Genomic DNA, 15,708 nt, shown 5'->3' on the forward strand with positions numbered 1-15,708 from the left:
TGTGCAGTTTGTTTAGATTGAGTTGTGAGCCATGGCAGAGTTAAGAGCAGCTGTTATCGCTGAATATGTGAAAGGGTACAAACCCGAACACATATTCAAAGACCTAAAACCGCGTAAATTCCGAAACCCGCGTAAAAAAGACCGCGTAAATTCCGGAATCCGCGTAAAAAAAACCAACGTTAATTTTGCGTTCCGAGTGAAGGAGAACCGAAATCCGGGCAAAAAAAAATACCGCTTAAATTCCGGAATCCGCGTATAAAAAACCGCGTAAATTCCGGAATCCGCGTAAAAAAAAACGCGTAAATTCTTGATTCCGCGTAAAAAAGCCGCGTAAAAAAACCGCGTAAAAAAACCGCGTAAAAAGCGACCTTAGTGTACCCCCATTATGACGAACCCCTCGATGCCGAGCCCCAAACAACAATGGCCGCAAAGGGAAGACATCTGACGTGCTCTTCACTCCTGTTCAGTGTTGCCTAATCTATCGATGTTGCTGTTTATAGCAGTGTGAAGCACAACAGTGTCACATGCCATTTCATTCCCGCGTATACAAAAGCACAGGCTACGAACGTGTCAGGAAGGTGGTTGAAACTCATATTTAGGGCTTCTTCAGTGGTGATCCAAATCGTTGTTTTGTTCTATTTATTTTTGGAACAAACTCAAATTCACTGCTGCACCGGTGGTGTAAATTTTGTTTTATACCAGATCTAAATTGAAAAATTTTTAAACTGGTATACGTTTTGGTCTATTTTTGTCACTTTTTGGAACAAGAAATAGATCGTTCTAAAACCCTTTGTACGCTACCAATAGGTGGGTAAAATGTCATTTTTTAATTGAATACCTCATTTGTAGCTATTTCCATATAAGCGTTTTGCGAGTGTTGGTGAATAAACAAAACAAAGATTTTTCATGACAATTCAGAATTCGTTTTTGTGGCTTTTCTGAAGAAGAAAATGAACAGGTTTGTCGTTTTTGGCTCCGAGGAAACCGACCAGCAAAAGGGAGAATTCTGGAAGACCATAACCGTAGGATCAACTACTTGGTTTGCAACCATCAGCCACCAGGATGACAAATATGTTGGCTATTCGTTAATCGCCATATTTGTAGTTGGACTAGAGAAGTCCTCAAGAGGCCAGAAAAATGTTCCTCGAAGACACTGAACTGGAAACGTTCAAAATGCAGGCTTGTTTCAATATCCTCAAAACCAAACCCAAGTTTGAAGAACTGCAAGATTTTGAAAGATTTATGGGACGAAAACGAAAGATGAACATCTACGCGATCAAATATTTTGCGCTATCCTCCGAAGCCCTACTTGTAGCAGAATTTTTTCGATCATACCAATCCCTCCTGAGAAATGTCACTGACATTTGATTGAACTATATCTAAATAAATCATTCTCGTTACTCCATTTGTTTTCGAAACACACCCGATAGAAATATTCTCATTTCGACCCACAGCCTAAGAGTTAATTACCCTAGGTGCAAAATAACTTGTTTCCGCTTTTCTGCCCCAGTTCAAACGATTCACAGTGCAAGCGAGATTGAAGTGGTCGTAAACTGTAGAAACGTACCTAAATCGCACATTGTACAACAGCAGCAGCAGCTTGCAGCATAAAACTGTCTCCAACTTGAGTCTGTGGCAGATTGCGTTGATCACTTGAGCCTTCAAGTGCCCACTCACACACGCCCAACGAGCACGTATGGGAATTTCAGACTGGTTTTTCGTGCTCGCCGCAACTTACAGGCTGGAATTGTTACGCCATGGAGCAACAGTAGCCACCGGCGACGGCGACATCAAGTTGCTCTGCAGTGAATATTTGGATCGTGCGAACTGCTTTATTTTTTTGTTTCAAGACACGTCGACAATGCTGTGACGCGTCATTGATCAAAACTGGTCCGCCCGGCAGGGTGTGTTTTAATTCTGTTTTGTTCTGCGGCCTCAGTTGTCGTTCAGGTAAGAATAGCAAACAAAGAACAACGATCTTTTCGCTACTAAGTTCGTATTTCAAGGTAACTCGGTTTTGATGGGCCAATACGTACAGACACGGAGTGTGTTGGGTTGGGCAATTAAAACTATTTCATACCGGAAACATTACCATGAGTCCAAGAACTTTGTTATTAGTATTATTTCTTTTCCTAACAGCTCACAGTGCGACCATCGAGTGATTCGTGGTTGAAATTCACTGTTTAAAACACACGGTTGTGATCGACACCTGCCGTAAGACTTTAATTACAGCTAGTTTACCGAAGACCCCATTCCAAAATCCAACAGATACGCTACGAAAAATCAACCTGCATTGAACCAGATCGCTTTCATTTTCACGCGATCAACACCGCCTGGTACGCATGTTACGTCACCGTTGCGCGTGAAGCGATCATGTACTATTCATTAAGAAGCCCCATTCCTTTAGATTGGAATGCCCGACAGCTCGCAGCCATAACCCATAGTCATAGGCGGTCATTATAAAGTAATAAAAATCTCAAAAATCATTTCGATCGATCGAACGTTTACTAAACGAACGACTTGAACCACGTTGGACAGAATGTAACACAAATGAGTTTACTTCAGTGGCGAAGATTCGATTTTTATGACACATGGCATTTACAGATTGACATTTCAAACCAGGGTGTTTACACGTAGTAGAGAGCGCAAGAGTAAGAAAGAAACAAGAAATCTGAGAAGCTCGTTCTGTGCAAATAAGTCGATCTTCGTTCGAAGTTTGTGTTTATGGCGCAACAGAAAACATCTTGCTTACCGATCAAGTTCTTGTTTGTTCGGTGAGTTCTCGCGCGACCTTTACCTAAACAATCTAATTCTAAAGTATTTTCGATCGACACAAGCGACTCTTTCACGAAATTGGATGCTCTTTGCATAATATTGACAATAATAGCAACTCGTTGCCGCGAGGGCCCTACTGCAGCAGCTGGCTGGTTGAGTTTGAAGTGGATCCGTTGGTTAAGCGCCCTCATCGAAGAACGGACGCTCGCTCGCCGGTTGTTCGCTTGAACGTTCAAAAGGGATCGGTGTCAGCGCGATGGTGGTGCGGATGTGCTGAAAGAGCGCTGTACAGCATCTGTGGCTGAACTTCAGACAGATGAACGAGAAGCTGCCCCCCAGTCACATTTGGTAATTGTATGCGCCGGAAAGGTTAAACGGCGGTATTGTGTGTTTTTAAGGTTAGGTCTTAGCTATTGAAAATTCCACCTTTCCGGGTGCTTGCCTGCACTTGAACATTGTGCGTGTTCGTTAGTGCTGAGTTAAATGCTATTGGGGTGTTGACATTTTATGGAAAAAAACTAATGCGTGAGAAGTTTCAGTTGATTGTATTGAGATTTCCAGTAATAGAGTAATTTAACCTCCAGTGAACTCCTTTCCTATAGTGGACCACTCGTCAAATTACCTCCAGAAAAATTCTGAATTGTGTTTGTCTGGCGATATAATAAAAATATTTTATCGTATATAAATAGGAGAACTACCTTGGATGGACCACCTCCTTCAGTGGACCACCCTGACGAAAAACTACTCTCTTGATATCAATTGGATTTTTTAAATGTGTCTCGTGGCTCTGATGCAGATTAGCTGGATAAGTTGTGGTCCTTTAAAGGACGTGGTCCATTTAGCGTAGTTTTACCCTACTTGTATCGATGAATTTCATTTCATCAATTGTATAGGGTAAATGACCCTATAGTGGACCACTTTTCTATAGTGGACCACTCGTCAGATTATTTCATTTTTTGCAATAACTCGAGGGTTTTTCAGACAATTTCAGCCAATCTGCATCAGAATCACGAGAAACATTTATAAGTTCTGATTACATGTTAAGAAAAATGGAGCCAATCTGATGAGTAGCACACTATAGGTAAGGAGTCCACTACAGGTTAATTTTTTTTAACACAGAATTATAGCACTTCTCTGCAGGAATCGCAAAGAATACCCTATTTAAATTTACCCTATAAGTTTCTCGAGATTCTGATGCAGGATGGCTGGAAAAGATATTTCTGGATGGAAATTTTCTTAAAATATCTCCAGTTTTCGCATAAATCTAGTTTATCTGACGGGTGGTCCACTATAGCGAAAAAGGTCCACTATAGGTTAATTTACCCTATGTTAGTTAAACCATTCTTAAATAAAATGTGCACCACTACGGTATAAATCAACATCTCATCTAGCCAATCTGCGTCACAAACATTTATAAATTCTCATAAATGCTCAGAAAACTGAGTCAATCTAACGGGTGGTCCACTATTGGATAAAAAAGTAGAGAGGTCCACTATTGGTTGATTCACTCAATGCTGACAACCGGTCGACAAAAGGGATAAAAATTGTTCTAGAATTCAAACTGGAAACAAATGAAAGATTATAGCTTTCTTACCATTTCTTTGAATTTTGATGCTTCTAGCCAAGTTGGAAGCTCGTAAAGTCTTCAGAGACTTAAATAAAGTTTTAATGTAAACAAACGTAAAAGCCACGAACCCGGCGAGTAATTACTCTGCGGCCTTTCGACGCACTTTTCTCTTTGCTTGGAGCATTAAAATTCACAGGAATGGTTAAACAGCTATTTTTTCAGTTTGAGCTTTGGACAGTCGTGTAGCGTAATCAAGTGACATCCGGGGCGGGAAATTTGAGTGTCACTCCTTGCCTCCCAGGTGTCACTCACACCAGGATCTAGTGAAATTATTTTGTTATCCAAAATTGTGAGAGTTAGCACGTATTTTTTCAATTGCACTAAATCTACCAATTTTTTAAAATTTGATTGAGATTTTACTCTTAGAAGCAAATTAATATAATTTTCGAGGGTTTCACCGCGACATCCACCTAATTGATAGTTAATTTCACAGATAACGTATGCGGTAAAATATGGACTTTTTTCGAATGGCGGTAAAAAAATAACTAAGACAGATAATTGAGTTTGATAAATTTCCCATAGGTAGGTAACTATGTTAGCTTCCCGCGAAAAAATTCTCCGCCTTTGCGTGCGGCCTTTCGGCAGTTAACCGAAATATTCGCCATGGCGGACAAAAACATGCTGGTAGGCATGTTTTTTAATTCTTTCGTCGTTTTATTCATCACTTCCTCCTCAGTTTTCGTGACAAAATTGTTGGAGTAGATCTTACGCTTCGGGCTAGGCTAGAAATCCTTGACGGGACGCAACTTGGGGACGTTGGGCGGGTTCGCCAATTAAGGTACCACATCGATATTCAGCCGCTCCATCTCCTCCAACGATCGCTTCGAGTAGTAGGCCGACGCCGGATCCGGTCAAAACACCGTCTCTTCGGCCGTTTGGTATTTCTTGATGAACGACGCAACTTCCGGCTGGCACTTCGTACTATAATTTTTCCCGTTCACGGCCAGTCCGGAGCGATAGAAGAGCAACTTTGACAGCCCCTTCTCCCTGATTGTCAGCCACAGCCGTACCTCTTGGGGAACTTGGTCTGTGAAATGAACTTCACCTCGGTGCTCACTTCCTTCGTGGGGGAAATAAAATACGAAGTGCCCTGCCAGTCGTTGCCATCCAGGGTGAGACTGGTCTCGTCGTCCATCACCACCACCACGTCGTGATTTGCCGAAAAAATCGACTTAACCATCTTATTCAGGTGCTGCCGCTGCGTCTTTACCTGCAGCACCGAGACTAGTGGACGGGACTGCTGCTTCCTGACATGTAGCTCCATGTTCGCCAGGTTCTTTTTCACTGTTTAGCCGGTTGCACCGACCGCACTCAGCTTTTTTTGTTGAGCCAACTACTCGATTTATGAATACCTTCAACACACAGCAGCAGATCATCAGTATTGACATGAGTACATCAGTGTTAAAACATAAGCTTAGTTTATACTTTAAAGGACAATTGTATTAGTGTTTTTTCATTGCTCGACTAGTATTTTACCAATCTTATATTTATAATTTTGTATGTAACTAACCTGTATAAGTGCAATGTAAAACTTATTATTAAGAATGGTAATGGAATGGTAAATTCAAATACAAATTAATACGCGATCAAACGATTAAAACAAACGGGTAGCACAAATATATTTGAATTTGATAGAAATAACAAAGCCTGTAATATTCTTGATATGCCAGAATTATGAACAAAACAAAACAGAATCAAGAATTGGGATTTCGGCTTAGCAGTCATTCATCTCAGAATTTAGAACGAAGTTATTGTCATTCGTCCCAACGTTTCAGCACTTATTGGTGCCTTCATCAGGGGAAACTGTTCAAAGGAGTAATTTATTAATAACTTTTCATTTTACAAAACTTTTTCCCTCGACTTACAATGATGATTATCGGACTACGTCAGGTGGTTGCATTTAAAGTTCACTAGTCACTAATTTTAAAATTTTTTTTATCATTGGACAATCTAAACAAATTGAAACAACATGAAAAAACTAGCCTAAACATCGAAATACACTTTAATGCTTACGTTTATAAGTTTGGTGGTGGGAGGAATTTATTTTCACTGTCGGAGTAGTGTGGCGGTTTTAACTTGTGTTTCTGTTCAGTTAACTGTTATACCATCTTCATTTAGGCTTTTAAGTTTGTGTAAGATCCCCGCGTATGCTGTGTTGAGGTTGTCCACATCAATACGGCGGTTCACTATGTGTGGTGTACAGTAGATGTGACACATTTCTAAAAATGGTAGTGAAGCTGTGTGTTTCGATCTATCTATTATGCATGTATTCTCTAAGTCGAATCTGTGTTCTGTGTCGATGCAATGCTCAATGAGAGCGGTTTTCTCTCTTAGCTCGGATAACTGGTAGTTTGTCTGTGTGTCCGCATTTAGTATCTGGTTGAGTTTGTTTACGTTCGATGCATGTCCGTAGAGTCTGGTTTTTAATTTGTTTGAAGTCATTCCAATGTAGCTGCTGTTACAGCCGCTGCACGGAATTTTATAAATAATGTTGCTGTTTTCGTTTTTATTTGTAGGATCCTTAACTTGACTGTGGAAGCTGTTCACAGTTTTGTTCAATTTTGTGGCGATGCAGATGTGCGGATAATCCTTTTTGAACAGTTTAATGAGACGATCACTCAGTTTGGGGATGTAAAGGAGAGATCTGTAAGCAATGTTTATGCTGGGTGTTATGCTGGTTGTGCTTGCTAAGGTGACCATATCCTGAAGGTTGTTTGCCGTGGATTCCATTCCATTCCATCGGACTCTCCTCCTGAAGATGGGCAGTATTACGCCCGAAACCGGTCGAGTTTTAAGGTCAAAATTTTAAAATGTTAAATGTAGTAAGAACGATAAGTGTTGTGTTTTGTCCCGCGTCGCGTCGTATGAGTGATGTTAGTTCTTACGTTGCACGCAAATACCAAATATTGAAAGTGAAAACGTATAAAGAAGTGTAACCAGTCGGACTCTCCTCCTGAAGATGGGCAGTATTACGCCCGAAACCAGTCGAGTTTTAAGGTAAAAATTTTAAAATGTTAAATGTAGTAAGAACGATAAGTGTTGTGTTTTGTCCCGCGTCGCGTCGTATGAGTAATCAGCCAATCTAACGATCATGAATAGAATTCTATTCAGCTCAATTTTTAAGTAACTAACCGTACTTTCAAGTTCGCATTTGTTGAATAAACTTCGAGTAGCATACAAAGCAGCTTCTAAACCGAACTAGGAAGTTCACATTAAGTTCGGTTAGGTCGCTGAACAGAGCGCGATTCAGCTTGAAAAGAAAACTTCAAAATATTTAGAATAAAAATCAATTTGCAATTTTTCAATTTCCTCACTCATCATTCGTGTTGCTTCATCAAATCCCATGATAATCATTTATCGAAGAAACTTAGATCAATGGCAATTAGAATAATGTCTGGCTTTATTTATTATTAAATTCATATTTTTTTTGCAACTTACTACATAAGCTTCGAACTCGAGTCCTCCCTCTTTGAAGCCTAGATTCATACCACTGCTCCGTTCTCGCTATATGAGATCAGCATCGATTTTACTCGATGTGCTGATTTCTCTTCATTACCTACACGTTCATAGCTAGGAACATACCAGGTCTCTCTTTCAGCTTGAAAGTTCAGATAAAGTACAGGCGGAACCTCATGCGAACTAGAAAGTTCAAAAAAGGCTGACGCGTAACTTTTTCTGAACTTTCAAGTTCAGAAAAAGTACACACAGAGCGCAATGTGAACTTAAGTCTGACAGCTCTCTAGTTTGTTTTGAGTTCGTTGGTAAGCAGGTATTAGACGAAGCAAATATTTGCTATTTTTCAATACAGATTTAATTTTGTGCAAATAAAAATCGTACCAAAAATAGCAAATATTTGCTTCGTCTAATACCTGCTGTATTGTAATTGAAAAAGGTTTTGTACGCAATATTTTTCTTTCGAACGTTTATTGAAAATTTATTCTGATAAGCAGTATATACAAAATATGATAAATGTTAAAAATCAATAAAAACTTTTTCAGTCAATAGATATGCTGTGTAGAGATGCACCGAATAGCACTATTCGGCCTTCGGCCGAATACCGAATAACCTTTTATCCATTATTCGGTGAGACGAATATTCGGCCGTATATTCGGCTGAACACAACGTTGATCGTATGATAACAAAATAACCAAATGGACATTGTTTGAAGTTCATGTACGGAAACGATTGAAAATTGTCCGAACTATTGCACAAGAAATAAATAATTTTGCGCCTATGGAATAAGGTACGCTAATCCGTAGCGCACCTACTTTTGTTCTTATTTGAGTTGTCGTTTAAAAATAATGTTTATGAGGATTATGGTTAACACAATTTAGAAGTTTGTGTTACAACTACATTTTGAGTGTTGCATTATACTTTCATATTATTTTCGGATAATCATTGGCCACTATTCGGCTTATTCGGCATATTCGGCCGAATAATAAACTTATTATTCGGCGAGCCGAATATTCGGCAAAATCCAATTTTTGCTGATGTTCGGCCCGAATATTCGGCGACCGAATATTCGGTGCATCTCTAATGCTGTGTGCCGCAGTCGAAACGACCAACGCCTTGGAACACAGGGAACTCTCGGTGGTGTCCGAGAAATGTATTCGGACCTCCAAAACCGGCAACATCATGCTGTGGCCTTACATAAAAACACCCAAGATTTGGGCAAATTGCTCAGGGATGAAAGCATCACGCACAGCAAGTGTCTAACGGGAATTCACAGCTTACAGCCGGTTTATTTTTTCTTTTGACCTGCACATTCAAGGTATCTGAATTCATAATTGATTTCCTGTAAGGTAACAAAAGAAGGTGTTTAGATAGAGAAACCTTCAAGCACCCTAATATTACCTATTGGAGTCATAGCTTTGTTTTCTTTTTGCCATTAATTTAAATAATAAAATGCTGATGATAATAAAATAGACCACATTTCTTATTACCACATTTCTACGATAAATTTACATTTTCCTCTTACCTTTTTTTCAATAAAAAAGTCATTTTAAAGTGTATATTTTTTCGGAAAGACAAAAGTATTATCTACAACTTTATCGAAGACGTTTTACCGATCAAACAAACCATTATGGCCCTAAAAATATTTGTAATCATAAATACCCTCCCAAAAATAGCATTTTCAGTAGCTTCTCAAAAATGAGTCGTGCTCCAAAAAATTAAACCAATAGCATAAAATGACATTTTTTGCCTATAGAAACGTCTATGCAGAGTTTCAGCCAAATTAAAAATAACAATTTAAATAAAATATTAAAACTGGGACATTTTTTGTAGAATTGCTCAGTAATAAAAAGCCTATCACTTTGTAAGTATCACACATGCTAGTGTTGTACTCATTATTCTCACTAAACTTATAAAAAACAGTAGTGGCGTACTGGTTGTAGCATCAATCGATTATGATATAAGGACATATACGGACATAACATGTGCATACACTTGGTCTCAGTAGACAGGTTACTACGTTGATCGCGTGATGTACGATGAATATTTCGAAACTCAGCTTGGAAAATAGCTTCAATTGATGGGTTAACACCAATGCTCACCAAGTTTTTTTCTTGCATCTTATAGAATTTTTTCTCAGCTTTCCAATGCTGGTCTCAGATCGAAAATCGGTAGTTGCGAACATGGTCAAAATTGCATTTTTCTGATGTAATCCAAGATGGCGGCCAAATTCAAGATGGCGGCCTAAATTATGATCACTTCAAATGAAGGCTCTATCAATCCTCTTTACAGAAAAGTGCTACTTGTAGTACTTTACATTACGAATTCTAGAGATATAGCTCAAATAATACATCAAGAATTGCTAAAACTTCAACTTTTCTGAAAACTGTTTCGCCCCTTGGTGACCAAGGGGTCAACAAATTCGATCAAACAAAAATGGCATTGTCATTTTTTCTCTATTTCTCTATGTGCATTTATATCAAATTTGAAAGACCTTGTGCACCTAGTGGTCTAGTTTCAGCGAGAATTGCTCACATAGACTTCTCCTGAACTTTCGTGCTGATTGAAGGTACGGATAAAATGCTAACCTAACTTTAATTTCCGGTGGCTTTAAGGTTCACGTGTGAACTTTGTGTGAACTTCAAGGGTCCAATGAAGAGGAGCAAGCAGCTTCTCCTGAACCTTCGTGCAGAATAGAAGTACGGATAAAATGCTAACCGAACTTCAATTCTAAGGGTTTTGAAGTTCACGTGTGAACTTTATGTGAACTTCAAGGTTCCAATGAAGAGTAGTGAGCAGCTTCTACTGAACTTTCATGCTGATTAGAAACACGGATAAAATGTTAACCGAACTTTAATTTCCGGGGGTTTTGAAGTTCACGTGTGAACTTTATGTGAACTTAAAGGTTCCAATAAAGGGAAACAAGCAGCTTCTCATGAACTTTCAAGTTGCTTTCAGGTGTTGACGGTACTTTATTTAGAATGAAGTTCGGTTTGTGAGTAATGTGTCTTGTTGTCCAGCAAGAAAGTTCCGCGGAACCAAATCCGAACCTTATGTGAACTTCTTAGTTCGATTGTTAAGTGAAATTCGAACTTCTGGTTGCTTGTTCCAAAGTGTGTCTTTTTAAAGCATATTTATAACAAATTTTTGTACATTCTAACTAATTCTGATCTTTTTCTGCCAAAAACCTTACAAAACTTGCTATAATTTTTAATAATCAGTAAGTAATTTTGATGGGAATTTTAATATTTTCTATTAACGAGACCAAGTTTAGAACACAAGTTGATACAAAAAGTTTGTAACAAAATACAGGTCGGACTCGATTATAGGGTAAGGAACGGCTTAAGCAGTCACGCCTATTTTGATCAGTCGAAGAAAACAGGCCTCAAACTCCTGAATTTTGATCAATATCGACAATTTCAATGTTGGAAACAAAAACTTTGATTGTCTAGCTGTCTTACGAATATAAGAAATACCGTTAATCAAAAGAAATCTGTGAACAAACACAATCGAAACAAATCGACCTATATTGCAGCCATTCAGAAGCCATTTCGGGTGCTGAAAATAAACGCCTGCAAAACAGATGGAAACTGCTTTCAATAGGTTTGGGGTGATTGGAATAGTGTCCATCGATTGGTAACATTAATTGATTATTTTTCTAACCTAGTTTTACAATCTGAAAACAAGTTCTGACAGAGAAAAAGATAGAGAACAGATTGATATACTTCTGTTTGAATTTCACCCAACACATTTCGAGTATTTCGTTTCAATACACAGGCGGTTCCTGAAGCTGCTTAGAATATGTTCCCTACCTTATATAGTCTCCGATTTTTTTTCACTATATATAATCGAATTTTATATATAATCAAATCAGTGAAAAAAAATATTTTATATTTATTTTCGTAAATGATTTGTTGTTTTCGAATATATAAGAAGAAATTTATTTTTGATTCATCCTCCTAAAAATCAGAAAACACAATTCTTACAAAAAATACATATCTTGTAGTTATTCCTGGTGTAATTGCAGTCAAATGTAAAGAAAAAATATTTTAAAAAATTTATAAAACTATATGTAGATTTGTCAACTTGTTTGTATTCAATTTCTTAAATTTTAAAAAATAAATTGTTTTATAACTTTTTTTTTCATTTCTTTTATTTTTGAAATTATTCTTATTCAGGTTCATTTGAGTATTTTTAGTTTTTTTATTTTTAAATTTTATGAAACAATTTTCAAAATTAATTTTTTTTTATTTTTTTCTATTTTTTTCCCTTTTTAACAAGCGTTACGTATTTTGTAGATGTTCTCCTACGATATATTAGCTCTAGATAAGTCATATTTGAAATTCAAGAAAAAAGTTTTTTTGCTTCTATATATAATCGAGTCTAATATTATATATAATTGAATCATATATAATCGAGTCCGACTTGTATTAAAATTTGTTATAATCCTGATATTTTTGAGTGATCGGGTATCCATAAATATAAACTATAATTCAGAAACACGACTTCCACTGTTTATAATTCATCGTGAGGACGTTTGACATTCCCAATACTTTGATTTTCAAAAAAAGTTACAAAAAATATTCAAACCATACAACTTTTCATTATACAGGTCGGACTCGATTATATATGGTCTCCTGTTTTTCACTGTATATCGAATTTTATATATAATCGAATCAGAGAAAAAAAATGTTTTTTATTTATTTTATATAAATGATTTGTTATTTTCGAATGAATAAGAAGAATTTTATTTTTGACTCATCCCCCTAAAAGTCAGAAAACACATTTCTTACAAATATATTCATCTTGTAGTCATTCCTGGTGTCATTGCAGTCAAATGTAAAGAAAAATTTGGATCGTGTATATTGATTTGTCAACTCTTTTGTATTGAATATCTCAAATTTTTAAATAATTTCTTTGTATTTTTATTTTAATTTTTTTTTTAATTTTTGAAATCATTTCGATTTAGGTATTTTTTTTTTATTTTTGAATTTAAAAAAATATTGAAGTTTTTAAACATTTTGTGTTTTTTTCTGTTTTTTACCCTTACTATCAAGCGTTACGTATTTTACGGATGTTCTCTTACGACATATTAGCTCTAGATTTGAAATTCAAAAAACAATGTTTTCAATTGAGTCAATATATAATCGAGTCTCTATATAATCATGTCCGACCTATAGTATCAAATGACGATTACAAAATTTTCGATGTACACTATTAAAGCTGCTAATAAATAAGAATAAAATACCATTAACGCATTCCTTATCACCAACAGCATCAAAAGATAGGCACAGCAGCCGAATCAATCCAACATTGATGCATCTATACATGAACCGTAGAATACAAAACACCGACGGTAATTATATTCATTATCTGGCTGAAAAGAAGCTCCACCAAAGACCGGCAGGCAGACTGATGTGCTTGATTACACCCAGCATGCAAGTAATACCAGGCTGGCGTACAGCCAGACACAAAGCTCGAATCATCAAAGCGAGTTGCTTATCGCTTCACGATTAACCTCCGCCACGGATGGCCCAAAAAAGCTCGCGCGGGTTCGTCGCTTCCAAACAATAGAAGACTTCATCGGCTAAACCTCGGTGGCCGTTTATACTTTTTTCGTAAACAAAGTTGCGCATGAAAAAAAACTCCACCTTGTTTTCCTGATGCATCATCTTTATTTGATTTTTTTTACCATCAGCGTGTCGACTGAACCTTCGTTAGCAGGTGTCATGCAAAGCGATAACCTTTTTGCCTGTTTTGGGTAACCCGACCGGCTTCTTAATGCTGCACTGTATTGTGGGAAAACGCAAACATAAAGAAAGAGAATTTATCCACCACTTACTTTGCTGCGCTGACGATTGCTGCAACTGTAATCCAACGTTCAGTAACAGAATGCATATGTATGCAACAGATTTGCATTCAAAGTGCCCCATCTCGGTAAGTAGTTTCTCCTCCCGCTCACTATCCTTCTCTCTTATTCACACTGGTGCAGTACTTCGACACTCAGAACAAATCGAAAAACTGCACAATGTTCGCGATCATCGATTTCGAGTGTATATTTCATTCGGTGCACTTGGGATCTCTTGTGGTTAATTTACGCTTCCTTGATTTTTTGTACGGAGATGCAACTTGCAAACATGAATACACATGCCTTAATGGCAATTAAATTTTACCATTTTCTCGCACGTTACTTTGATAACTGCAATACACGCACCAAAATCACTTGTCGATCAAATAACAATTTTCACATTTTCTTCCCTTATGCTTTTCTCGAGCATCGCTAGGCAAAGTACAGCGAAGAAAGAAAATAACCGCCGATCGCAATTGCACAATATCGATTTCACCACCTAGCAGCCTAGCAGAGCTGCCCCCCTCTGTGTGCCATACCACCAAACCTACTACTACTGCTGCTACCGCGATGGTGTTGTGCCGCTGGGGACCACAAGATTTTAACTTACAACACTGTCATATCGGAATGGTGGTGAAGTGACAAACTTGCAGCCACAATCCAAGTTCTGCTTCGCAATCGAAACCGGAACTCGACCAGAACGAACAGTCACCCCTTTCTGTTTTTTTCGGAGTCAACGTAGAACTGAAGTTTATCCGGTAATCAGCTGTTGACAGCTTCCACTAAATCCACTCAAGTCACAAGATAGTGTTGCACAATCCACGTTCACTAATCTCACAGCATGTTACAACAACTTCGTTACTATTCCAAAAACGAGTGAAAAAAAAACAACTGCACCAAAGTCCTCGAGTTCGCCGCTTGGTCGTTTCCAAAGTCCAAAGCCTTCCAATCTCACCACAAACGCACGCGTGTCTCAACGGCTCGAATGTCGCTACTAAACTAAAGGAAGTCAACAGCGAATGGTAAAGTGTACGTATGGAGTTTCTTCGGCGACCTGCGCCGTTCAGTCCGTGGTGTTACTACTGCTGCTTGTTGCTGCTGCATAACACTCACACATAGAGACCCAGCCATCGATCGAATGCACGGGCTGGTTTGTATTATGAACGGGTGCCCGCCAAGATGTTTGAGTCAATTCAGCGAGAGAATGCACTCGCCAACAAGATCCGATCGAGAGCGAGTGTACAAGTTTGTTGCAATACGAACGGAGGAATTCAAAAATGCAGTACCTACCACGAAATATGTACTGAATAACATTCTGTTTATCTTATTCTTTCTTGGTCCACTGGTCCACAACGTCGCACTGGGAATACCACAATGTGTCAACCAATCCAAACGCAAAGTTTACGGGGCGAGCAAATTCGGAATCACCCAAAATCAACTTATTCTACTTTGTGTAGGTGTATATGCCGATTAAAAAATCACAGGAGGGTTGTGTGCAAAGCCACGACCGCAAGTTGAAGTAGAATACTTTTACAACAAAGATAACCCGGCTGCTTGCGTGTCAGACATATACCGCTTGTATCACAGTATCAACAAATCCTAGCACAGACGACATGAATGGACACCGACCATTCCTTGTGATATTCTCTGTATCAATACCAAAAAAAATTAACAGAGTTTCCCCGTCTCAACAGGTCGATTTATGCTTGCTTTCATGAACTTAGGCTGATTTGATATCTCGTAGGTAAAATCCCAAGTAACCAAAAGTTCGGATAAAAGTAGAATTCATAGACTAATCAGCCAATCTAACGATCATGAATAGAATTCTATTCAGCTCAATTTTTAAGTAACTAACCGTACTTTCAAGTTCGCATTTGTTGAATAAACTTCGAGTAGCATGCAAAGCAGCTTCTAAACCGAACTAGAAAGTTCACATAAGGTTCGGTTAGGTCGCTGAACAGTCCGCTATTCAGCTTGAAAAGAAAACTTCAAAATACTTAAAAAT

At 38.0% G+C, this 15,708-nt stretch overlaps 1 protein-coding gene across 2 annotated transcripts in view; it reads right to left on the reverse strand.

Annotated features, from left to right (window-relative positions):
- Window positions 1-14,689, reverse strand: part of LOC129730753 (mucin-2) — a 182,590-nt gene extending 167,901 nt beyond the window's left edge. For both annotated transcript variants that reach the window (XM_055690308.1, XM_055690307.1), the window contains exon 1: window positions 13,698-14,689. In XM_055690308.1, coding sequence (XP_055546283.1) covers window positions 13,698-13,788 — 91 coding nt within the window. In that variant the 5' untranslated portion in view covers window positions 13,789-14,689. The remainder of the gene's footprint in view (window positions 1-13,697) is intronic.
- Window positions 14,690-15,708: the final 1,019 nt, after the last annotated feature.

Source organism: Wyeomyia smithii, chromosome 3, assembly GCF_029784165.1.
Source record: "Wyeomyia smithii strain HCP4-BCI-WySm-NY-G18 chromosome 3, ASM2978416v1, whole genome shotgun sequence".
NCBI lineage: Eukaryota > Metazoa > Arthropoda > Insecta > Diptera > Culicidae > Wyeomyia > Wyeomyia smithii.